The sequence below is a fragment of the Polypterus senegalus genome, chromosome 7 (assembly GCF_016835505.1).
Source record: "Polypterus senegalus isolate Bchr_013 chromosome 7, ASM1683550v1, whole genome shotgun sequence".
Classification (NCBI taxonomy): Eukaryota; Metazoa; Chordata; class Cladistia; order Polypteriformes; family Polypteridae; genus Polypterus; species Polypterus senegalus.
Window position 1 is genome coordinate 146,130,292 of NC_053160.1, and position 26,479 is coordinate 146,156,770.

The 26,479-nt window shown below is 37.5% G+C and overlaps 1 protein-coding gene across 3 annotated transcripts in view; it reads right to left on the reverse strand.

Annotated features, from left to right (window-relative positions):
• svep1 (sushi, von Willebrand factor type A, EGF and pentraxin domain containing 1) overlaps nucleotides 1-26,479 on the reverse strand; it is a 348,473-nt gene that overhangs the window by 67,724 nt on the left and 254,270 nt on the right. For all 3 annotated transcript variants that reach the window (XM_039759390.1, XM_039759389.1, XM_039759388.1), the window contains exons 34-38: nucleotides 26,048-26,132; nucleotides 19,317-19,508; nucleotides 14,236-14,403; nucleotides 10,116-10,788; nucleotides 5,007-7,795 (exon numbers count right to left, since the gene is read on the reverse strand). In XM_039759390.1, the coding sequence (XP_039615324.1) occupies nucleotides 5,007-7,795; nucleotides 10,116-10,788; nucleotides 14,236-14,403; nucleotides 19,317-19,508; nucleotides 26,048-26,132 (3,907 nt within the window). The remainder of the gene's footprint in view (nucleotides 1-5,006; nucleotides 7,796-10,115; nucleotides 10,789-14,235; nucleotides 14,404-19,316; nucleotides 19,509-26,047; nucleotides 26,133-26,479) is intronic.

A 26,479-nucleotide genomic window follows, 5' to 3' on the forward strand; every position in this document is an offset into this window, starting at 1 on the left:
CACATCCCCGAGGAGTGGATGCTGGGTTAACTGGCAGCTCTCAGCTGGCTTTGTGTTTTTGTGTATAGGAGTGCATCCTGTGATGGACTGGTGCACCATCTTGTGCCCCGATGTCGAGATATGAAATAAGTAAGTGGGTTAAAAAAATGGACAAATGTTTGGAATATGTAAAGAACATAACCTTCATGAGGAGGTACCTCAAAAATCAAACAACTGACATGCTAAAAGCAGCTTCTAATAGGAGAATTGGCAAGGATTGTGCATCAAAATTGAATTAAAAAATTTCTGGCTGGTAATATTTAACTTTTTCTCTGCCTCCTCCGGTTCCTTACCCAGACATTTAATCAGTCAATTCATCTTTAATGAGCATAAGATGAATGAAGTTCTGTAATCCTGCATCTATTTTTAATGAGTAATATATTTCTCAAATACAAAATAATTTTATTTCTACCAGAACGCTAGATAAATTAAAGCCATCTCAGTTAAATGGAAGACATTAAGTTAACATAAGCAATTTCTAGCAGTGAAAAGCGTCAGAAGGCAAGCAGAGGGAATATTTAATACTTTCAAATCACAGCTTTATTTTTAATATTGCTAACCTTGTGTTTGAGATTTAAAGAGGACAAACTTCATATGCTGTATATTATTAACTGCCAGTTCACCCAAGCTAATGGACGTATATTATGACAGACTGGTAGCCTGAACAATTAGGAAAACAGGAAACGACTTAGCTTGTGTTATTCCACAGATTGATTTAGATGCTGGTCAGTTTGATGGTCCCCTAATTAAAAAAATAGCTTTGAGATCTTTTTATGAAGTTTTATATTTGAATAAGTTTATTTAGAAAACTGATGTTTTCTTGTGGATCATTCATCTTAATCATATTACTCTTGTGAACGTCACTGCTCCGCAAGGTACCTTGTAATCTCCAGATTCTAAGTTTCATCAAGAAACAACAAATATTTGAAATATTTGCTTTATGAAATGCACTGAATACAGAGCCGTGGTTTACTTTTAGTGCAAATTGTTGAATAATTAACTAAAAATGATATCTAGTATCAATACATGAATATTTTATATAGCGTTTTTCCCAAAGCATCCGGTCACAAAGCACCTTACAGAACACAGAGGACTATATAGCATTTTTAAACATACTTAATGTAGTTTGGGGTCATTGAGTTAATGGATGACAGCTTCTAAACCAACTCTGGACGAGGCATCAGGAGCCGACACATTAGACCAGTCTGGATTCACCAGTTAGCCAGGCACAAACACCTTTGAGGACTGTAGGAGGAAAGCCAGTGCAGACATAGGGAGAATGTGCAAACTCGACATGAACAATCACTGAGTGTGAGATTCAGAGGATCCATGAGGCAGCAGTGCTAACCATCATGAAAATATATTCGGGTAGAAAATTAAAGTCTTGATCAGTTCTATACACTGTCAGGATGTACACAGTACAGAGTCCACTTTGACTCCTAGGTCCTTCTCATACGTCATATTTTCAAGTTTCAGACCTCCCATTGTGTATTCAAATCTAACATTTTTACATTCCTACATGTAATTCTTTACATTTACTTACATTCCATTTTATCTGCCACAAATGTGCTTAATGTAGATGGAGGAGAATGGCAAACTCTAGATGGACAATGACAGGGTGTGAGGTTCTAACTTGCAACACTAGATCCATGAGGGAGCATTTCTAACCATAACTAAAATACATTCCGGTAGAAAATTCAATACTGGGCTACACGTGATAATAATGACCCTATAAACTCATATAATTCATTGTATTCATTCACTAGGCTTTGTTCATATGTTCTGTGTTTTTGGAAACAGAACAACAATCAAGCTGTAGTATATGCAATTGTGCTGTCAGCTATTGAGAGCTAATAGTTGAAACATCTCCCATCTTGCTGAAGGGGGTGAAGAATTGAGCAAATGAAAGGTAGTGAATTGTCTTTTAAGTTAGACTGGAACAACATCATCTTGTCAGAGAGAGTTACCCTGGTTGAGCCTTTGTGCACATAGTCCTTCTACACTACTACAGAGGTTGGCTGTAAAACTGATTAGTGAAAAGTGAATGGCTGTCCTCCAATGACAAATGAAACATGAAGATGTCAGATTCACCGATCCACACAGAAATACCTTGGGGCAGGGCTGTCAAACTCAGTTTGATTAAGGGCCAAAAATAATACTTTATATGCCCAGCATGGGCCAGAATAGGTTGACAAACAGCTAGCAACACATTTTCCTTATAAACAAGACACACAGGGTCCTCACTACATATCACAATCGTATATTCTGCCTCACATTACTCTTGAAACTGTCTTCATCAGTCTTTCTTTTCTTGTACAATATATCAGGTAAGGAACACTACTTGTAGCAGCAGCCATAAAACCAACATCAGCATTAAGTGAAAATGATGTCAGTGAGTGAAGCTGACAATATGGAAATAGGTGAGAATTCACAGACATCCATTTACATCTGCATTAATGTGAGTCATGATTGGATGGTAGGTGACCACATTAAAAGAAATGGGTGTAAACACGCTCATGATGTATCACACAAACCACTTCAAAGTCAGTTAGAAATGGATAGTGACCACATTTAACATGAGTGGAAATGCAAATGTGTTTTCTGTCCACATACACCAATCAAGCCAGTGGAAGAAACTAAAGAATCATGTATGGTGATGGCAGCCTGTTATAAGTTCAGTGCAAAAAAATGTAAGTGCTCTTCCCTGGACTTTCTTGTATACTCAGATATGGGGATGGATATTTGAGGAGTAAACCGCAAGACAATGATTGTATTTTTATATTATGTACATTAAAGAACCATCAACAACAAATCTAATCAAATTAATAATATATTGAACAATCATTATAAAAGTAAAGTTGAATAAATCGGACTCTGCTACCACTTCCGATTAGCGGAAATAGCTGAAAAGTTGATAGAAATCTACGTTTTGTACCTAATACTCATATGCAAAATTTGGTTAACCTAAGTGAAAGAGTACTCAAGTTATCATATTTACATACAGACACAGACAGACATACAGACATAATTCCAAAAATGGTATTTTTGGACTCAGGGAGGTCTAAAACATTATGATTCATCAAAGTCTCGAAATCCAAATTTTGGACTACAGTATTCCAATACTTTCCCTATACTTTATATGCGAGAAAGTAAAAATGAGTGTTATGGCACATGTGTAATCAAGCTATCATCTCCTTCAAAGAGTGTCACATTATTGAAATCATGCTATAACACTCAGGTTCTTTATAGCAATGTGGCATGTCTCCTTTTTTATTTTTTAATGTTAGGTAATTACGAGAAGCCTCATTCGATTCCAGTGTTTATATTTGACTTCAATTTTAGTAGCATCCTGCTCGATGAAGCCAAACTATGACCAAGCAACTGACGTGCATGCCTTTATTTGTATCAGACTCATCCCTGCCTGGGTAGGGTTCAGCATTGGAGCTTTCACTTTAATTGAAGGAACAGCAAGGTTCTGGACAAGACAGAAGCACAATACTGGTTACTATGGGTGGGACTGGGCGCAGCAGTGTTTTAAAGCTGCTGAAAACACACAGTAGGAGAGAGCTTTTACCAAGCATACCGACATGAGCAAAATTAGTTTGGTGAGAACTTCTTATTGTCGGCATCTGTAAACTCTACAAATGCATTCTTTAAAAACATATTGCTGACAGCAACTGATAAGTGATAGCTGAAGATATTACTTTGGTCCTTCATGGGTTCATTAAGATTTCCTATGCTATGTGTTTGTGAGTACAATTAAAAAACAGGTTAGAATTAATTTAAAAATATTTGATATCTCTTGCCTTACGTAGTCCTTCAGCACCTTTCCTCTGCATTCTTGCATGTCTGGACCATTCTTGACTGGCGCTCCCTCTGTTGAGTGCATTCCTGTAAACTTTGCTTGTCTGACTTGTTTGTTATTTTGAGGCACCCTGCTCACTTTCTGTCCATTTTTATATGTCTCGTCTTTGAAGTTGACTCTTCATGTGGCTCCTATGGCTTTACTCCTCCTCGTGTGTCTAATACTCGTGCTAACTTATTCAGTTGTGTCACCAAATTGCTCGTAGGGACTGGACACACACATACACACACACACACACACACACAGACCTTAGTCTTTTATAAAACAGTACATCTTTTTTTTCTATAAAATATTTTAAGTATACTGTTAATGCATACTATCTATTTTGTAAAAGTTTAATATTTAGTTCCTAATACTTGTAACACCCTTAGGGAATGAAGCAACAAACAAGGCTTGTGTGTTGTAATCCCCAATTTGTGGTTTATTTATGTCAATATGTTTTGACGGTTCCCTACTGCTGACATTAGCTAAAAACACATTATGTCTTAATGTTGTCCTCCTTTCACTAACTACAATTCTTTATGTGCTGCTGCTGACATTTTCCTCTCTGCTCCTTGTCCAGTGCCACTTTGTGGTGGCATTATCACCCTAACCCTTCACTCAGCTTCACTTTATGTCATTGATTGCCCTTCCACTTCTCACAGCACCACAAATGTCATAATATGTCATTTTCATAATCACAGAAGACACAGTTAAAAACTAAGCAAAATATATGGTATGAATAAAAAACAAAGTTTGAGTTTGATGTCCGAAACCAGTCATCATATAAGATTTTCTTCTAACACATATTACACATGGATGCTGTGTGATGTTATGTTCACGTGGAGACATGCTTATTTTGTAACCTTCTCAATTCACCTTTGTGAGACTATTATGGTTAGCTGGTCAAATTTGCAATAAAATGTCCAGTTATTTTTTAATATAAGTGTGTATCTCTAACTTAGGATAATTTATAATTATGTAGGAGGAGATATACCAAGTGGCATGCATTTCACATTTGTAAACTGTCATAACTCTTAAAAAGAATATTAAATTAAAATATTTAAATATACAAACAAATAAAAGGTTATTTGCTAACATAATATTAGAAATAGTTTCTTACCTATACTGAACTTTGCTTCCAATAGTATAAGTTGTTCCTATTATTTCCGCATTAGGCACTGGTGGTGGAGGGCCACAGGATGCTAACTGGCACACAGGATATGGTTCCTTCCATACACCATCTTCAGAACAGATCACATGTGAACTGCCACTCATGACAAAGCCAGGCTTGCATCTGTAAGTTACGGCATTCTTATGGAGCTGACTGCTTCCATTAAGCAATGTATTAGGAATAGATGGTGGTGTTTCACATTTTATCTGTCCACAGTATGGGACACCCGGATTCCACAGACCATTGCTTTCACAGGTTGCTTCCGTTGGCCCATGAAGATTAAAATATTTGTTGCACTGAAATTGTATTTTTTCTCCGCAATGAAAACTTTTGGTAGTGACATATCCATTTTCAATCACTGGTGGCTGGCACACACATGGCTTGCATGAAGGTACTTCTCCTTCCCAAGAGCCATCAGCTGTACACTGTAAAATGGGGTTTCCGATTAATTTATATCCAGGAAAGCAAACATAATAAACATGGCTACCAAGGGTGAAACTAGATCCGTTGACATAGCCATGACTTATATCCTCAGGAGGGTCGCAAACAACAGGTACACATTGTGGAGCCTTGTCATCCCAAGAACCATCACTTTGGCATTTTAAAATGGATTTTCCTTGTAATGTATAACCATCTTTACAGGAATATTTAACTTCAGCACCATAGCCACGCTCTGATCCAAGGAATTCCCCATAAGTTATATATGATGGCTCCAAGCACTGAACTTTCCTACACACTGCTGCAGTAAAACTCCAACTGCCATTACTTAAACAAAGAATATTTTTATCACCTTCAAGGACAAACCCAGTATTACACCTGTATATCACTTTCGTTTTGTATGTATATTCAGATCCAATTACCATGCCATTCTCAAGAACTGATGGAGGGCCACAAGAAACTGGACTGCAAAGTGGCATATACCCATCCCATTGTTCATTGGCTTGGCAAGCTCTCATTCTGGGTCCTTTGAGCTCAAATCCTGGGTCACATTTATAGAATATTTTACTTAAATATGTAAAAGTATCTCCCTCAATAGAACCATTATCCAGGGTCTCAGGGACATTGCAGGATACAAGTTTACATGTTGGAGTTCTTCCACTCCACCGTCTTCCTGAAACACATTGTTGGACAGCCTGGCCGTCCAATTTATACCCATGTTTGCAACCATATTCTACAATGCTACCTAGAATATTTTTTGTTGCATTGACAAAACCATGTTCTGGTGCCTTAGGAGGTTCACACACTGCAGGTAAACAGACTGGGGCACTTCCATTCCAAAAACCATCTTCCTGACAAATTAGCATTGAGGAACCAATAAGTTCATACCCAGAGTTACAGCTGTACACAATTGCAGTGCCATGCAGAAAGTCAATCTCAAATGGTTCTGTTACATCAAGTTCAGAAACAAGCTCAAGAGGCTGTTTGGAGAAGGCAACATAGGAATGGTGAGGAGCTGGACTTGGATTTACAGAATCAAATACATTTCCAAGAACCCTACTTGGATCAAAAACTTTTTCATACTCTCCAAAATCAATATGGGGAGGAAGGCCGCAGTCTGTAGGTAGACAAACAGGGGGAGAGCTAGACCATCCAGACTCTTCACATGTGAGTAAAGCGTGACCAGCAAGCTGAAATCCTGGAGTGCAACTATAAATAATTGTAGAACCAAAACTGTGATCAACTCCTTCCACAAAGCCATTTTCAATTGGCTGAGGGACATCACAGTAGATTTCTTTACATTTTGGGGCTTCTGAATCCCACTGGCCCATCTCCAAACAAATTCGCTTCTCCTGACCTTCTAGCCTGAAACCTCTGTCACAGTGATACGTCACTGAATGACCAAATTTAACTTCTAAATAGGCAACTTTTCCATTGGCTATTTCCTCTGGTGCAGCACATTCAATATGCTTGCATGTGGGAGTTTCTCCTATCCATACACCATCTTCTCCACAAAGAAGGGTGCTGTTTCCAACAAGTTCATACCCTGACTTGCAACTGTATAGAGCTTCATTAAGGTACATCAGCCCTTGTATATCAACAATGCCATTAAGAATCTCTTCTGGATGAGGACACTCCACTGCAGTGCATTCTGGGATTGGTAGGCTCCATGATCCATTTGCCAGACAGGTAACAGAAGACTCCTTCTTTAAAGTAAGTCCACCCATACAAGTATATCGAACAACACTTCCAAAATTTAGATGTGAATAAAGTGGTTCTCCAAGTTTCACATATGGTGGTTTGCCACAAGACACAAGTTTACAGACAGGAAAAGAGTCGTTCCATTCTTGAGATGATAAACATTTTAGAACTGAAGAACCTTGTAATACATATCCTTCTTGACATGCCAGTTCTATAATGCCAGAATCGGAATCGAGTCTTATGAGGACTAAATGATTTTGTTCCAGCTGAGGTTCAGAACACTGCACTGGAACGCACAGAGGAACATTAGTTTTACTCCACTTTCCATACTTCAAGCATGTCCATACAGCATCTCCTAAAAGTTCATAGCCTTCATCACAGACGTATTCAACTTTGCTACCAACTTCAAACGTGCTTCCCTCGTAATGTCCATGTTTGATTGGAGGAGGAGTTTCACATGTCAAAAGGATGCAAGAAGGAAGAGACTCACTGACCCATCGATGATTCTCTTGGCACACACGAACTGGACTTCCTATTAATTTGTAGCCAGGATTACAGTTATATGTTACTTGACTTTCATAAACAAACTTGCCTTTGCTCTGTAGAAATGAAAGAAAAACATGTTATTTAGCGATTTCACATTGGCTCTGTGGGTGAATGTGAGTGGGCCTGCAGTGGACTGGTGCCCTGTCCAGGATTGCTTCATGTTTTATTCCTAGTGCTACTGGGATAAGCTTTTGCCCCAGTGACCCAGAATTGGGTTGTGCAGAACTTAGTATATAATCAAACTCAAAGATATAATAAGATGTGTGTGTCTGGTCCGTACAAGCAACTAGCGACTAGTCAGTTTCACTTTGGTAATTTGATTGAAAGCAAAAGTGCAAATGTGTGTCACATGAGGAGGAGTTAAGGTATAGATGGCATGCAGAGAATGGCTACGAAGATGGGAAATATAAAAGTGGACAGGAGTCGAGCAGAGGCGCCTCAAAACCATGGAGTCTGAGAAACAGGCTTTATGGGACTGCACTCAAGAGAGGGAGCACCTGTCAAGAAAGTCTCAGACACACGAAGATACCAAGGAAAGGTGATGAAGGTATGCATAGAGAAAGAGATATCAAATATTATAAAATTTATAAATTCTTCCACAGGTAACATGGCTAGTATTATAGAAAGTTATGCTGCAAACAACATTTAATAAGTTAAATTTATATTATTCAATGTTTTGCAGGAAGGAAAATCCAGCATTAATGAAAGGCCAGTATATGCAGGGGATAACTTTTGCATTACTTTGTTGTCTTTGTTAAGTAGTTTGGGTGGTGCAGGTCAAGTTAGCTCAGGTTGGGGAGCATGCACTGGTACAGCACATTGCTGCACCCACCACATGACAAAACAGTTTGAGATACCGGTTGGCAACCCTCAAGGCAGACATGCGTTTCAGTCCTACCCTTCAGAAATGACCATCTATTTGCCGCAGCCAGGTGTTAAGTGGGCAATCCCTTTGGCCTGATCCAGTAGTTCGTGTCCTCCGTGAATCGAATCACCCTCAGGGAATTATGCCACAAGGCTGTAGTGCCGTAATTGATGCTCTCTCACAGTGCAGGTAATGTGCCTCATTCGGGACTTGGTGAGCAACCGTTCGTTGGACACAAAGTCAAACCAGTGGTATCTAAGGATTCTCTGAAGAGACACAGTACCAAAGGAGTCCTGTCTTTGTCTCAGGTCACTTCATAGCATCTATGTTTCACAGCCATACAGCAAAACATGAAGCACCAGACTCTGAAGACTTGGACCTTAACCCTTTTTCAGAGATATCGGGAGCGCTACACACCTCTCTCCAGCGACCTCATGACCCCTCATGCTCTCCCAATTTGTGTACTGACTTCATAGGAAGAGTCACCAGAGTCATGAATGTCACTGCCAAGGTAAGTAAACCTCTCAATGAGGTTGACACTCTCTCCGCAGACAGACACACTGCCCTTTTGCATAATTCGAAAATCTGGTAATGGATGGAGACTGATTTGTGCAAATAAATATTGGCTCTCGGCAAACTAAAAGGAAAATGAAAGTTAAGATAAAATGGAGGATTGGGTGATTTTAAACAAAGACTACAGATTAGTACATAGAGAAAATGTTACAATTACCATAAAGAATTTTATAAAACTAGGAAAAAGTAGATTAGTTTTAAAGGTTTGGTATACACAGTATGTTTCAAGGAGACAAGCTGCATATATATATATATATATATATATATATATATATATATCATGAAATAATTTCTCTCAAGGTTAACTTGAAATAGTAAATTATTCAGTAATTGCAGTTGCACAGAATGTTTTTCTGTTTTAAGTGTGATGATCATTATAATATTTTCCATCACCTTTTAAATAGGAATTTTGGCAATTTCTAAAATTTATAGAGTGCCTAGTTTGAGACATTCCAATAAAAGCTGAACTTTCCTGAAAACTCTCATTTAAAAAATACGTGTACCAGTCAGCCCAGTGAGAGCTGATTTGTTTCAAAGGGTCAGAAAGATAGGCATGGCAATGACAATACTTATTTTGCAATTTAGGCAAATACATTTAAAATAATGAAATTAAGTATATAAACAGATTTTTCATTTCACATTTTAATGTGAAAATGTATTATTAATTCTGAAAATAAATAAATTAAATCCATCCATTATCCATCCCGCTATATCCTAACTACAGGGTCACGGGGGTCAGCTGGAGCCAATCCCAGCCAACACAGGGTGCAAGGCAGGAAACAAACCCCAGACAGGGCACCAGCCCACCACAGAATAAATTAAATAAATGATCAAATTACCTTACCTTCTGATCAAGTATACAAAAACTGATTTTTTTCTCTATTTACTGCACTAGATCAATACATAATAGAGCATATAGTGAATTTATCACATACCTCTATGTATCCATTTTCGAGTTTAGGTGGGTCCCCGCATGACACTGGTAGACAAGTTGGCAAGCTTCCGCTCCATTCACCAGTGGCCTCACATGTCCTTTTCTTTTCTCCTTTTATGTAATAGCCCTTGTTGCAGCCATATGCAATGACTGACCCAAAACTGTAGTTGTTTCCATTTATGTATCCCTGCTCAATATTAGGAGGCTCTGTGCAACGCACTGGGAAGCAACGAATATCGAGTGGGGAAGGCATCCACTGTCCACCTCTTAAACACTTCAGGGTAGAAGAGCCATTCATGACAAAGCCCTCCTTGCACTTGTAGTTGACCACAGACTCACTAGAATATTTGGCTTTGTTGACTGATTCCAAGATGGCATGAGGCAAATCTGCAGGTCTTACACAAAAATCTGCAATGCAACGAGGCATTTCTTTGCCTTCAGGTGGAGACCATTGACCTTGGGCGTTGCATATTAATTGAGAATTATCAGCTAAGCTGTATCCATCACTACAGTAGTAATAAGCCGTATCTCCATAAAGTCTATTTCCAGGTTCTGGAAGAGCGTTGTCAATATGTGGAGGATTGTCACATGGGACTGGCACACACTGTATTGAACTTTGGCTCCATTCACCACTGGGGAGGCACTCTTTACTTTCTTGACCAAGTAGAGTATGTCTAAAAACAATTTAGAAATTAAAACATGTAATGTTGATAAGGGCACCATTTGTGACAGTACAGTTAAATATAAGTAAAGCTGGTCTTTTTAGTAGAAATAAGGATTTAATGTTTCAAAATGAAAAACTAAAACAAGAACTGTATGTACTTTTCTTTAGAAAAATGTATCAAAATCAAAAATTAATAATGAGACAGCTATTGGCTGGTATCCCATCTTCATTTGCTTACTACCTTGTTTTTAAGACTGCCAAGATAGTCACTTCTTCATGGTCCTGTATGGAAGTGAAATGGTTGGATGGATGGGCAAATAATAATTTGTTGAAAAACGTGTGAATGATTAATTTTTAAAACATACTCCTTATCCAACTTAATAATATGACAAGTGTCTGTGTGTGCATGTCTGTGTGTTCTTCTGGTTGCTGTGTCTCTGTTATATACCATCTGGTATGGGTTTCGTAAAAGCAGTGGTAATGTTTGTGATGCTCCACTTGTTGTAATGAAAAATGCAAAGCATTTTATTACTACATGAATTACAAAATACATTCCAATATATGGTGCACTGCAAATGTTAATGCTCAATGTGTCCAAAAGAGAGTAACTGCTGGACAGACAAAAATCAGCTTATCTACCTTAATAAAAGGTACCTATGTGTCTGTCCATTTGCAAGAGGCTAGGAAGAAAAATTAAAAAGTAGATGAAACATGTAGAAGAAGGGTCAAAATATCAACAATGATAATAAAAATGCCAAATAAGGGTTTAAAAATAAAAAAAATTGTCTTATCAGACTATTCTGTTGTGTGGCATTATGTGCCAGCAACAGCAGCATGGTATCAATTTTCTTGCACACCCCTTGGGCCATGAGAATCAAGTTTATAGCTGTAATGTTAATGACTGAGGATGACTGTGTAACAGATGAGTGAAAATAATAATAAATCAACATGCACATCGGGAAACCAATGCAGTAGCAACAATCGCACCCAAAATGTGCTGAAAAACGTCACCCTCAGCTTATATTTGTGTCAGGCCCCGCTGCCCCTGCCAACCCGAAAGAAAGCTGGAGTGTACAGTATAGTGGAACCTCGGTTCATGAATGTCTCTGAACACGTACAAATTGGGTTACGACCAAAACGTTTGCCAAACTTTTGCATCTGTTCACGACCACACACTCAGTACAGTAATCCCTCCTCGATCGCGGGGGTTGCGTTCCAGAACCCCCCGCGATAGACGAAAATCTGCGAAAGTAGAAACCATATGTTTGTGTAGTTATTTTTATATATTTTAAGCCCTTATAAACTCTCCCACACTGTTAACATTATTAGAGCCCTCTAGACATGAAATAACACCCTTTAGTCAAAAGTTTAAACTGTCCTCCATGACAAGACAGAGATGACAGTTCTTTCTCACAATTAAAAGAATGCAAATAGATCTTCTCTTCAGGAGCAGAGAATTTCAGAGGGAGAGAGAGAGCGCTTGCAAAGAAAAGCAAACAATCAATACTTGTGCTTTTAAGTTTGCCACGGCATTTTTTAGAGGAGCGTTAGTATCTTCTAAGCAAACAGCCTCTGTGCAAACAGCCCCTCTGCTCACATCTCTTCCGTCAGGCGCAGAGAACGTCAGAGAGAGAGAGCGAGATTAAAGCAACAACCAAAAATCAATACGTGTGCTTTTAAATATGCCGAGCACCGCAATAAAGCGGCATTTTTTTAGAGGAGCGTCAGTATCTTTTAAGCAAACAGCCTCTGTGCAAACAGCCCCTCCGTCAGGCGCAGAGAATGTCAGAGAGGGTGAGAGAGAGGCAGAGACAAGCAAACAATCAAGCTCCGCGCGGGATGCATATCTTATAGCATTGAGGAGTTTTAGTTAATATGTAATACATGCTCTGATTGGGTAGCTTCTAAGCCATCCGCCAATAGCGTCCCTTGTATGAAATCAACAGGGCAAACAAACTGAGGAAGCGTGTAGCATAAATTAAAAGACCCACTGTCTGCAGAAATCCGCGAACCAGCGAAAAATCTGTGATATATATTTAGATGTGCTTACATTTAAAATCCGCGATAGAGTGAAACCGCGAAAGTCGAAGCGCGATATAGCGAGGGATTACTGTATACTCGTACAAACAAGCCAGTTTCCATTTTGGTTTGTGCGCACCAATGATTTCAGCACATGTTCAGTCTCACCCTGTGCAGCGAGAGAAAGAGAGCGACACACACAGACACACACGAGAGAGAGACACACACACACATGCGCGCGCACAAGAGAGACAGACGTGCAAGAGACACACACACGCGCGCGCGAGAGAGAGAGAGACACACACACACACAGAATGCACAGGGATTGTTTTTAAAGAGACAGATTCGAGCATTGTTTTAACCTCATTGTATTTAATGAAGACTTTTTTCTATTGGATTTTAACCTCCACTTCACTTCTGTTTACAGCGATCAGTTCGTAGCGTGCATTGTTGCAATGTTACTTTTCTTGGTGGCTTATTGAGTTACAGATTTTTCAAATGTTCATTTTTTTGTCCTGTGCTTAAAACTCATAAAAACAATTGTTTACAGCGAGCGGTTCATAAGGCTATAGCGCGAACTCTTGCAGTGTTACTTTTCTTTGTTGTTCAAGGTTTTCTCAGTGTTATTCAATGTTTTTACATTTAGTTTACTATTACGCTGTGCATTCTATGGTATAACTAACTATATTTGTGCTTAAAAATCTTTAAAAAAATATATTTACATACAGTTCGTACGGTCTGGAATGGATTTATTGTATTTACATACAATCCTATGGGGGAAATTACTTCAGGTTACGACCAGAGTTTTGAAACGAATTACGGTCGTGATCCGAGATTCCACTGTGCCTGGTTTGGCCTGTGGGTGGTAGAAGAACTGCTGTGGGCTCTGTGTGGTGCTGTGCAGCCTCTGTGAGACTCATTCCGGTTGTGTGTTCAATTAATGAGCTGATGCCTCAATTAATGTACGGTAATTTTATTGGTATTTATTTTGATTATTGAAACTTACCAGTAGCTGATGCATTTCCCACCCTAGGCTTACACTCGAGTCAATATGTTTTTCCAGTTTTTGTAGGTAAAATTAAGTACCTCGGCTTATATTCGGGTTGGCTTATACTCAAGTATATATGGTACTTACAGCTTAAAAGTAAGAATTAAACCTTTTAAACTAACACTGAACTCCTAGCACAGGCTAATTTCTTTAAATTGTAGGACTACATCCTACATTTCAGTTGCTGTAGTAAAACGGGTTTAAAAAAGAACCAAACATGGAAGGTGAACTAGAAATTAACTGGGTGAACACTGAATATTAGTATAAGAAGAAAATGAAGCAATAAATGAAGAAAATAAACTTAAAAGGCAACATGAATCATAGGAGTGTGTTTTACAGAATAGCAATTCAAATAAATGAATGGTGGAAAGAAACAGACAAGACACTTACCCTTCATTACAGACGTAGGTTATATTACTTCCCACAGTGAACTTGTTTCCAACAATAGAGGCATTGGCAAGCGTTGGTGGCTTTTCACAAGACACCACTTTACACACAGGAGCGGTGTCATTCCACTTCTCCATGGATTCACATATTAGTGATGAAGGACCCTGCAATCTTAGAACATTTTAATTAGCAATACTGCTAGTTAAGACACATAGCATATGAACATTTTAAAACATTTCTCTTTACATGATTTCTTTTATATATGTGTGATATACTACTTTATCTTAATACAAAGTAAAAAAAAAAATCCATGAAGCACTCCATTAAGTGTTTACACCTGCTTTGATTGTTTAAGAAAAATCGAAATGAAAAATTACAATTGCATATTAGAATGTGTCATTTTAAATGGTTTTGAATAATAACATTCCATCCGTCCACCCCATTTATCATGCAAAACATATCTATTTTTGAATACTCTTCCATTAAATAAACCGCATATTGATTTATTCTCACGGAAACGTTTAAACTTTTGAAAAATAATTAAACAAAGTTTATTCTCCATCGACCACAGGAGCATTATGACTAAAAAAAACATTCATGAGAAATGCTTCCTCAATGTCTTCCTAATGATTTCTGTTAACAGAGTACCTATCCCATAATAGAAATGGGCTGAACAACAATAACTCATGAATTATTGTCTGCATTTTATGTTAGTCACTTGTAAGTTACTCATTTGACAGTGTATTAATTTGCATACTTATTAACATATATTAAATACACAAACAAGTGCATCATAATCTCCGTCTAAAAACTAGCATGCTAACCTCATTGTTACAAGTGAAAAAGAGGACACAAATTTTCGTTGATGTGTTGTTGGAAATGTGTCGACTATGACCAAAGAATCAGAGCTGTGGTGTTCAAAGTGTGACTATTTCTTATACTATAGCAAAATATGTTAATAATTTATACAACTTTCTATAGTCAATATGTTCCTGTAATTTCAATATCAAATACATTTAAAATATTAAAAGTACTTTTTTAAGCACCTATAGATAGATAGATAGATCAAATACCACATACAATAATAACTTCCAGATAGATAGATAGATTACAGAAGCTCGTCAAATTAACAGATAAATAAATATACACACACATACACACAAACATGCACACACACGCACACACTTGTCAAACAGAATGATAAAAAAGAAAGAAAATAAAAAAGGAAAGAAAACATAGTCACAGACACAGTGAGGTACCATGCAGGCATATTGCTGTCGGTATAAAGGAGTCTCAGCAGCATTTCTTGACACTTCTGCTGAATAATTTCTTGGCATTTGTTGTTAGTGTGTCATTGAGAGGATGTGCAGAATTATTCATAATGGCACTCCGTTTTGTTTTAATCCTCTCTTTTTCTACTAACTCTAAGGGGTTGAGAGTGGGTCCCATAACCAAGCTTGCCTTTTTAATTAGCTTGTTGATTTGGTTGGCCTCTCTTGAAGTGATTTTACCAGCCCAGCATAACACAGCATAGAAAATCGCACTGGCCATCACAGAGGTGTAGAAGATGTGAAGGATGTCACTTCTCGCATTAAAGGAACGCTGCCTCTTAAGAATAAATTAGCCTACTCGGCTCCCTCCTAAATAGTTCCACTGTGTTATGAGACTAGTCCAACCCATCACTGATGTAGACCCCCAAGCACTTACAGCAATAGACCAGCTTTATACCCACTCCCTGAATAGTGACTGGGCAAAGAGGCATTTTAGTGTGGTGAAATTCAATAACCAGTTCCTTGATTTTGCTGATGTTAAGATACAGATGATTCTCTCTGCACCCAGAAACAAAACTCTCCAACTGATTCCTATACTGCTTCTCATCAATACACTCTCCTGCTTATCAATACATCCCATAAGTCCAGAATCATCTCAGAATTTCTGCAAATGAGATGATCTGCTGTTATATTTATAGTCAGAGGTGAACAGAGTGAAAAGAAAAGGAGACAGGACTGTTCCTTGTGGTTCTCCAGTGCTGCCCACAATTATATCAGAGACACAGTTGCTGAGCCTCATAAACTGCGTTGTGGTGGATTGAAATTTCAGTGAGTGAATTTTTCAAATCTCTGTTGGGTAAATTATTTTATAAACAAACAAAAAGATAAAATAACAAGAGTGAAATTTTGTTTAATACATCTATTTATCCAGCTTCTGACACTTCAGCTGAATGTTATCCTGGCATAGCAGAAATCAAACCTGAATGAGGTGCCATCCCATCAGGCACATTCATACAAGAATCCCTACTGACTCACTCATTCCGGGCCAGTTTAGAATAGCCAATGAGCTTAATAAGCATGTTACTTAACACAATTCAATAGTGACTTGAAATATTTATTTTAAAAATCATTTGGATTGATTGTCTCTAACTTGAATGATTTATCTTGTGGGTGGGACAGTATGGAAGGTGTAAAGATTGAATTGCACAACAAATAATCTAATGTAAATATGTATAAGTTCATGCTCTGCCCAGTCACTCTCTTACAAAGATACTGTAGTTGTACTGAATAACTATTTTGTGCTAAGCTTGCTAAATGAACAACTCATTTGTCTTCTATAAAACATTCCTCCTGAAAGGCTACATAATACTTTTGCTCAGGCATGGCTTATCATTTAGTTTATGACACTGGGTGTTCGGTGTGTGTTGTCAGTGGATGCTTACAATGTTAACTTTGTATTTTGCATGTTCATTCTTTTGGCAGCTTCACTGCATCCATTCCTACCTAAGCATAAAGAGACATGAAGTCACTGCCATTTAAAACAATACTTGTAGCAAGCAAACCACATCTTCAACTTAACTTTGTGGAAGCTGCCTCAGTGCACAGTAAGAAAAATGATTTCCATTCGAAATGGTGTTATTTTCAAAGTGCATTGTTGTTTAAATAACTTGTGCAGCTTGCCTGAGTTTGTTCTTGACTATGAAAATACTGCATGGAAACTGTTGACTTCCTTTAGGTAGGTGAGATATTTAAAAATTAGTACTACTTAAATTTGCAACAAAAATCACAAAGAAAAGGGCGGCACGGTGGCACAGTGCGTAGCGCTGCCACCTCACAGTTAGGAGACCCAGGTTCGTTTCTTGGGTCTTCCCTGCGTGGCGTTTGTATGTTCTCCCCGTGTCTGCGTGGGTTTCCTCCCACAGTCCAAAGACATGCAGGTTAGGTGGATTGGCGATCCTAAATTATCCCTAGTGTGTGCTTGGTGTGTGGGTGTGTGTGTGCCCTGCCTGGGGTTTGTTTCCTGCCTTGCACCTTGTGTTGCCTGGGACTGGCCCCATGAACTTGTAGTTAGAATATAGCGGGTTGGATAATGGATGGATGGATGGAAATCACAAAGAAAATTTTAAACGATAGTGAGCATTGTCATACACATTTTTTTATCATCATAAAATATATGCTCTAAATACTGTATATACTTTCAAAATTTTAACATAAGTTTAAAAAAGCAAAGAATGAATATATTTTTAAATACAACCATATAGCGCAATGCATGTCTGATGATATTTCATATAATCCGTATCATTTTAACATTTACAAGAAGAGAGCATTCATGAAGAACATCTGCTGTTGGCGACACATACAGAATACTGTATGTGTTAAAAACTCGTATATTTTGACTTTTATTAGAAAGTAGTTAGATTTAGTTTTGGTGGTCTGCATCTGCAAAATGGAAGACTGATAAGGAAACTCACAGATGCAATAGACATGTCAAGTGTAATGTGAGGATTCATGAGGACATGGAAGCTCAGTGTAAAAGAAGGCTTTCATTAAATGGACTCCGAGGCAACTGTAAAAGTCTAGTGGAAGAGGAAAGCAGAATTTTTTAAATACTATTAAAGTTTACTAGTGGTGGAAAGGTTCTTGCTGTTGCGAAATCTGTCCATCTTCCAAACCCACATATCCTGAGCAGGGTTGTGGAGAATCCCAGCAAGCACTGGGCACAAGGCAGAAACAATCACCAGACAAGGGACCTGTCCATTGTAATATGAATTATTGTTTATTGTTAAATATTATTTTTTTGGACATTATTCATTTTTACTGAATGTTTTTGATGTCATTGCAACACCATTTTGTGTTTTGTTTTCTTTCAGGTGCCACCATTTTCTGACTTCATTTTCATGGTCACAGCCATACTTGCTGTTGACAATGATGCCCAATGTCAGGCATGTGATCTTCATGAGTCATCACATTGGCAACATTCAAGAAGGCAAAATATTGTAGTACTTGACCGATTTTAATACAAGCAAGTTTATTGTAATTAGGGAAAGCATTGCTAGTAATTGTTAGGACCTCCTGCTTTTCTTGTTTCAATTTTGGAATTAATTTTGGTATTTATTTGTTTATTTTTTTTTTTCTCTTTATCTTTTTGATATCTGACCACAAACATTTTCTAACTATGCCTGTATTACCCATCCTCGGTATGACATTAAACTGCACCCAGCCCTGCAGGTAGGCCCTCCAACCTGCAGGGAAAAACCTGGGGGTTGGTGGCAGAATTGGCACTCCAGCCATCATAAAAAACCTCACACTGGTTCCATTCCATCTGAACTAGTGTGGTGCTGAGGTGTCACCTGTTGCATGGCTGCACTCAGGTCCTAATCTGGGATCCTGAGTTGGTTCATCATGTGGTGGGTGCAGCAACACGCTGTATCAGCACGTGCTCCTAACCTCTCTCTCTCTCTCTTGAATAACCCATAAAGGCTCTCCATTTCCAGGACTTGAAGCCATCTTTTTCGTTCTTTGAACCTGACTGTTTTTCTGATTCTACCCTTTTTTGCAAATTAATGTTGGATGTGACACCTGAGGGGGGCTTTGAACTTCTAACTGACAGATAGGAGGCTGATAATATCTCCTTATTGGTAAAGGGTGCTGTGTGTAGGTATGTAATTTGTTTAAAAAACCAGTAGAGTTCAATCACCGTCCTTTGTAAAGTGCACCTTAAATCTGGTCAGATAGGCACCTTCAAAAAATGTTACTAGACATATTTAATCAGAATAAAAGCCCAAACAAAAATGAGTAGTTAGCTTATCTTACCTGTATCCATTATTGCATGTGTATGTTACGATCGACAGGTATGTCCTTCCATTTAATGTGTAATTTCCATTCTCAATATTCTGCGGCTCAGGGCACATTGCTGGCTTGCATTGTTGGAACAGGTCACTCCAGCTGCCATTCGCTAGACATATAATTTCAACTTGTCCCATGAGTACAAATCCTGTGTTACAACTTTAACATTTAAGAAAAGAATATTATTTTGGGCAAGAGGCAAGTTTAACTAAAAAGCCAGCCAGTCAAGAAAAAAATAGATGATAGCAAAAAATTGATCTGCTCCTACTTGTATCTTACTGCAATCGATAAAAGTACACGAGGCAAGTTAATCATTTCAATTAAAAAGCCTAGCAGTCAAGAAAAACTAATGTAAGGAAATAGACAATTTGCTACTAATTGTATCTTGTTGTAATCGATAAAAGTCTGCATTCATTTATATGAAATCAAATGCTATTTGACATTGTATAAAATTATAATTCAATACCCAGCAGTATGACAGGATGGTATCTTAAGCCTAAAACAACAGTAGAAGAATACAATCAATACAATACAAATAGTATGAGACCCAGAAATGGAGTCAATTGTAGATTTTTATTAAGTAGATTATTTATTTATTTATTTTTATCATGTGCTTTTATTTTTTTATATTTTTCCATATGATATGTTATATACAAACACATAATACAAGAAAAGAATTGTATGTGTTATGTTCTTGTATACAAAAGGGAAGTGACATCATTGTTGGGTGCCATAAAAACACCGTTTCCAGCCAAGAAGTGCTTGAAATTAGCTGTAAAACTAAATCAGTGCTGTTTAGAAATACTATGGGTTGATATTCCACTTGCTGACTTTTGATTTCTGATTTTGACATTGCAGTGCTCAATGTAATTTAAGGTGCTGCTTCTGTTCCTAAATGCTTCTACTGATATTCATCCCCTAGTTAATGAAATTCCCAGAAAACCAAAAATCAAACCCTGAAATAAATATGTAGACATAGTGGAAGTTTGTAGGCTGGTTCTTAATGTATTCAAAATTCTAAATATTAATCAAATAACTAATTAATATAGAAGGAAACAGGGCTTTTTGGAATTTAATTTTTGCTTGAAAAACTATGAAACGGCCTACTGTTATATTCCATAGTATTAATTCCTGCTAACATAATAAGTAAGAATTCCTGAAGGAGTTTAAAGCAGTGTTTAAATCACTTGTGTTGGACAGCCGGCGTCCTTGCCCAGACAGGATGCCTTTTTAATGGAACGGCCAGGGGACAAAGTGCGCTCAGGGCATTATCTCTCCCGAATCGCTAGATGGCAGCCTCCCAGGGTTGCTGCACCACCACAGATTCAAATACGGCTTCATGGGAGTTGGAATTCTGTGACTCAGCCCTGTTGGGTCCAGTGGACACTGCCAGAGGCTGCTGCAAAGATCATCAGGCCCCTGCGTCACCTGGAAGTGCTTCTGGACAACGTTAATGGATCACCAGAACTGCCCTCAGGTGCAGCATAAAAGGAGCTGCCTCACTTCATTTGAGGAGCCAGAGTCAGTAGGGAGAAGATGAAGCTTGCTAGAAGAGGAGTTGAGACGAAGGGAAAGACAGGAAGAAAAAAGAAGACAAAGTGCTGTGTATTTTTATTTATGTGCTGTGTACTATGCATTGCTGTTGTGGGAAACTGCTGGGAAAGAGTTTCCCACGAATACAAGCATGTGTGAGTTTTTGAACTGATGCTTGTGACTGTCTGTCTGTGTCGGGTTTGGGGAGCTGGTGCACCCCCTGGAAGCCAGAATTAAACTCAGTGTCACAAATAATACTGTACAGGGTGGTCCAGATCTAATTATGCAGATTCAGATCGTCTGGATGACTGATTTATGCGGGGACGATTCCAGTTAGGCGCAAAGACGATTCTTCATGTTGTCAGTTCACACATTTCTTGATGGTCCAGGATTTTTCGGGTGATTTTCTATGTAATAAACTTAATAAGTTATAGCGTAATGAAAATTGCATAATTAGATCTGGACCACCCTATATGTATAAAGCAAAGAATAGGCATTTGAAAGAATTTAGAACTCTTGTAGCTGATTCCAGCTGGAACACAATAAATTAGAAAAGAAAACTGTATTTTTGTCATTATATTTATGTACAACAAACTTTGGTATGACATTTCTGGACTACAGTCCCTTTCAACAAAAGTGGGCAATGTTGGCCCTGGAGAGCTGCAGGATTTTCTCCAACCCAGTTTCCTAATCAGATGTTAATTATTGCTGTTGAGGCACATATTTCTCAAGGGACATTTTGATGTTTTGTTTCTGTCCTGTTCTCAACTTTAATGCAAATAGAAAGATACATTTCCAGCTTATGATGAATTTCTGTTGTTAGAATTTAGATAACTGCAGTACCTTAGTAATTAGCTAACTATTCAGAAACATACTTTATATATGCACTTGATAGTTTTGTCTTCATACTACTCAGGGCCGTTTTAACGTAAGGGCACAATGGGCAAAGGCTGGGGATGCGAGGAGCATAGGGGTCCACGATGTTTCTGATGCCTATGTTTGTTTCTGTTTTGCTGCACAACACGGGCTTCATGGCATACCAGTTTGTGGTGTAGGGATGGTATTAACCTTAATTTTGTCTCTCAAGTGCAAGGAAGATACAAATAGTTTACCGAAACAATCATTGAGCTGAACATACAGTACACTGTTAGTAGCTAATTACATTTTCATATGCTGCAGTGCATTTTAAAGATGTAAAGTCTTTAAAAGATGCATCAGTCCTTCTCATCTTTTGTTGGCAGGCATAGATCAAAAGGTGCTCCACAGCCAGACTGGTTGCTGTAAAAGCTTGTGAACAAAGCATTCCTAACACGTGATCTGCTTTCTTTTCAATTATTATGCCAACTATTATTCAAGGGACAGAATTTAAGAATCACTTCAGAATAAATAATGTTGGGGTTTAGCAGTTGATTGCATTTTTTTCAGCAGTTCCAGCTTTGTATGACTAAGTGTTGTTGCTGAACATTATGGACAGCAGGCTATTTTAAAAAAATATTGTTATTTCCCCAGTAATATCACTGAGCAAAAATTCAGTTAACAACTAGAGATCTGAACTTTAAAAATCATGCAACATTTTTTAAAGAATTAAAATACTGAAGAGAATTATTCTACGGTATTTCACAAAAGATTGGATTGATTTAAGTGATATATGAATAGTGTCACACAAGTGCGACTAGGAGCGAGCTGAAGGGACCAAGTGAAGGTGATTACCCACCAGGCCAGGGGGTGGTGGGGTTCTCTAAACCTTTGTCTATTATTTCTGCAGCTCAAATACGGGAAAACCTGCCTGACCTGACGTCACTTCCTGTTCCGGCACCAAGACTGACGTCACTTCCGGGTTACAAGATATAAAAGCCTCCATCTTGGCTAACTCAAGCAGTTCAATTTGGAACTCAAAGAAGCAACATTGCGATCTGTTCTTAACTCAATTCTTCTTATTGTAAAAACTTGATTGCTTTGTATGGATTGTAATAAAATTAATAAAAAATAAAAAATAAAAAAAAAAGAAGCAACATTGCTGTATCAATATAATCCTTTTGCAGCTAGGAACAATATAAAGGTGGCTGCCCCAAATCTTTTTTAAGAGCGTTGAGACTCTTTTACAATACAGTAGATATATATGACTGCGGTGGGTTGGCACCCTGCCCGGGATTGGTTCCTGCCTTGTGCCCTGTGTTGGCTGGGATTGGCTCCAGCAGACCCCCCGTGACCCTGTGTTCGGATTCAGTGGGTTGGAAAATGGATGGATGGATGGATAGATATATATGATGTAGCAGAACACAACTGCCACTTAATCACAATAAATTACTGGATCAGTAATGTCAAGAATTGACTTCTGTTTAAACTGATTGGTTAATCAAGTGTAAAGTAGATGAACTTTGTACTAGAAGGTCCACTTCGTCCCTTGTGTTTCTGGCAAGTCTTACCATGCATAGCAGCTGTTGCAGATTATGAAGTCATTACTGACTCTATTGACATTAGGACATTTTGTTTGAATATATTTTTGTTCAAACTTTGATAGTGTCTAGTAGATATTTTTGTTTTAGAATCACAGGCCTGGAGAAGCAGGATACTGAAATATGCAAAATGAGTAAAATATTTAAAAATGTATTTAATTAAATACAAAATTGCTGTTTAAAAATGTATTTGCTTTCTTATTGCTTCAGTCCATTGCAATGAGACACTATTTAGCTGTATGCTGAGGTATTTTTATATATCATGACAATCCAAATTACTATAACTATATATACTGTTGTTAATTTTTTCCATCCTCCTATCTAGCCCTCCTTAAACTTACTTATTGAGTTTAAAGTGAACTACATATTGTAATTTATCTGTGATCGCCATTGGCTCCTGTTAAAAATTTAAGCCTGAGATTTAAGGCAGGTTTTGTTTGGGAAAAACAAGACCCTTTGCAATATGTCTTTTAGAGTCCTCTATTTTATTAAAATGTAGATGACACGGGTAATAAAAACATGGAATTAGTGTGTATATAAAAAGCAAGAAAGGGAAAATGCAGTGAACACCATGCTGGGAACGGCTAAATTGCTTGACATTGGATATTTTGAGACTACTGTATTGGAAGATGTCGGAGATGGTTGGGAAGAGGATGTGTTCCCAGGACTGACAGAACTGGTGAGCTGTAAAAGTTTTCTGTCTTATGTATCACGCTTACTGTTTAAGAAGATCCCGTACTGGCATAGTTGCCTTTTAGTGGAAATAGTTGTAAGAACAGAGATCTGAATTGGCTTGTTTATTTGAACGAAAACAGTGGTATATTCAATGTTTTTATGTATGTGTATACTGTATGTACCCTGTATGTGCTATTTTAAAAATAACACTTAAAATGGATCTGAATTGGTGCTTGGGTTTGAATATATTTAAGCATTAGAACCACACGTGTCCTCCAGTTTCATCCCAGCAATACAGTAAAAGCTCAGGAAAACAGTATAGTGGCAGGGACTCCTTTTATCTAAGGAGCTGTCTGCTACAAGTTACAGGGTGGTGACGGCCAAGAAGCAGGAAGTAAACCTGGATGAAGTGTGTTCATTTAGGATTATTAATTGTAAATTTTAAAACAGTCGTACATACACTTTTTATTTGAAAATATTGCTGAGGTAATCACTGGTACAAAATATGTTGTTCATATCTCCTCTTTAATATGTATCAACATGTACTTTGTCTTCTTCTACACTTTTATCTTTATTATGATGTTGAGAGCAAACATATTCAAGGCATTAGGAAAGTAGCTAAAACATACAATTTAAACATGGCCACTGTGAATTTGCCCTTCAAATATTGCAATAAGATAAACAGCATATACTGTAACTCAGTAATACATCATTTAATTACTTTTGCATTGAACCTAATCACTCTTTTGTATAAGTTGTTTATCCTACATGCATTAGTGCAATTTATGTATATTCACATAATCATTACTGTAATCATCTTTATACCTCCCTGTAATTCCCAGAAGAAATGCTGCATTTAATGATTTACAGTGCATGTTGGTGAAACATTAACTTGTTTGTATGATAGTATGCCTAGGAATTGGTAAAGAATGTTTAACTAAAACACAAAGAAACTTACTACTAAACCATTTAAAATAATGCCTGTCATGGCTGTGAGATGCAGGCCCATAAAACTCAGAAAGGTGAGAATTTCAAAAATGAATCATTAAACCTCTACATAGGCCTCAAAGCATGAAGCAGGCCTAGCCCTGAAACAAAAGCAAACTTGTGATTTGTTTACTCAAAAAGGCCAAGCTTACAATCTCCAAAAGGTAGAGGAGAACCAAAAAACCCTGGCCCACAAAACAAAATTGTTTCTAATAATAATATAATAAAACTTATTCAAAATGGAAATTATACATCCAAAGAAAAAGTATTCAAAATGTTGCCTCCAAGAGGCAACTCAAGCAATAATCAATATCCAAAATGAAATCCAAACTAAAGGCAAGAGCCAGAAGTCCAAAAACCAGAGATCAAAATGAAAACAATATTCAACAAGAACAATTGGAGCTGTACAACAAGAGAAATAGCAAATGCCTTATGTTGGGGCATCTCACACCTTACAGTAGTGGTCTGCAGCCACAGCTGTAGAATTAGGAGGCCCTGCACCCTTTGGCTCAGCATATAAAACACAATAACAATACAAACTAAATTAACATTCCTAACAAATATAAAAGAATTAAAAAAAATAATAATTAAAAGCAGCAGATGTGATTAAAGAACTTAACCAAAACATTTACATTGAAAATATATAACAAGATAATGAACAAAAATAATAAAATAAACAAACAAAGAAAAGAAAACAGTGACCAGGGATGCAGGCCTGGTTAAGCCGTGATAGTTGTATTTTACACCAGTGGCAAAGGTTTTATGATGACCAATTACATAATGCCTTTTTTATTCAAAACGTATTTTCTCATTTTAATGAAAACCCCTGATTTCCTTAACATTACTTATTTGGGCTGTGAAGTTGATCATCAGAGGTTTTTGAAAAGCCACAGTTATCAAACTCCAAATGGCTGATGCACACTCTATCTCAGTTTCTGCTTATCTACTTATTCATTTGGACAAGCTTTATAAGATGAATTGTTTCATTCACCTTTGTGTTTATGTTTCTCTGTGCAAAAATAAAACAGCATAATTTAAATTATTTACCTAAAAATGACTTTATTTCCATAAGTATAGTCAGATCCTTTCATTATAGCATTCTCTGGGATAGTGGGCTTGCCACAATTTACAACTGAAAATTAGAAATTAATAAAAAAAATATAGTTTAGATAATGAACCTGAGAATAAGGTATATTCACCCATAAGAGAAATATTAATGCATGCATGGAATAAAGACATTGTCAACAAAATATAAGCAACTGAATGAATGAAATATCAGCTCTGCGTCATTAAACACTATGTTAGCTCTTCTTCAGACCCTCAGGCATATACAGTTTTCTCATCAAGATCTTATACAATGTGCCGGATTCATTTGGCAAACAACTTTGTGCAGAATGGGTAACACCTCTAGCAAGCTGCAGTGCTGGACCAGTGGCAAAGAAGTATTATGTGTCTGAAAATATGAAGGATTGCTTTATA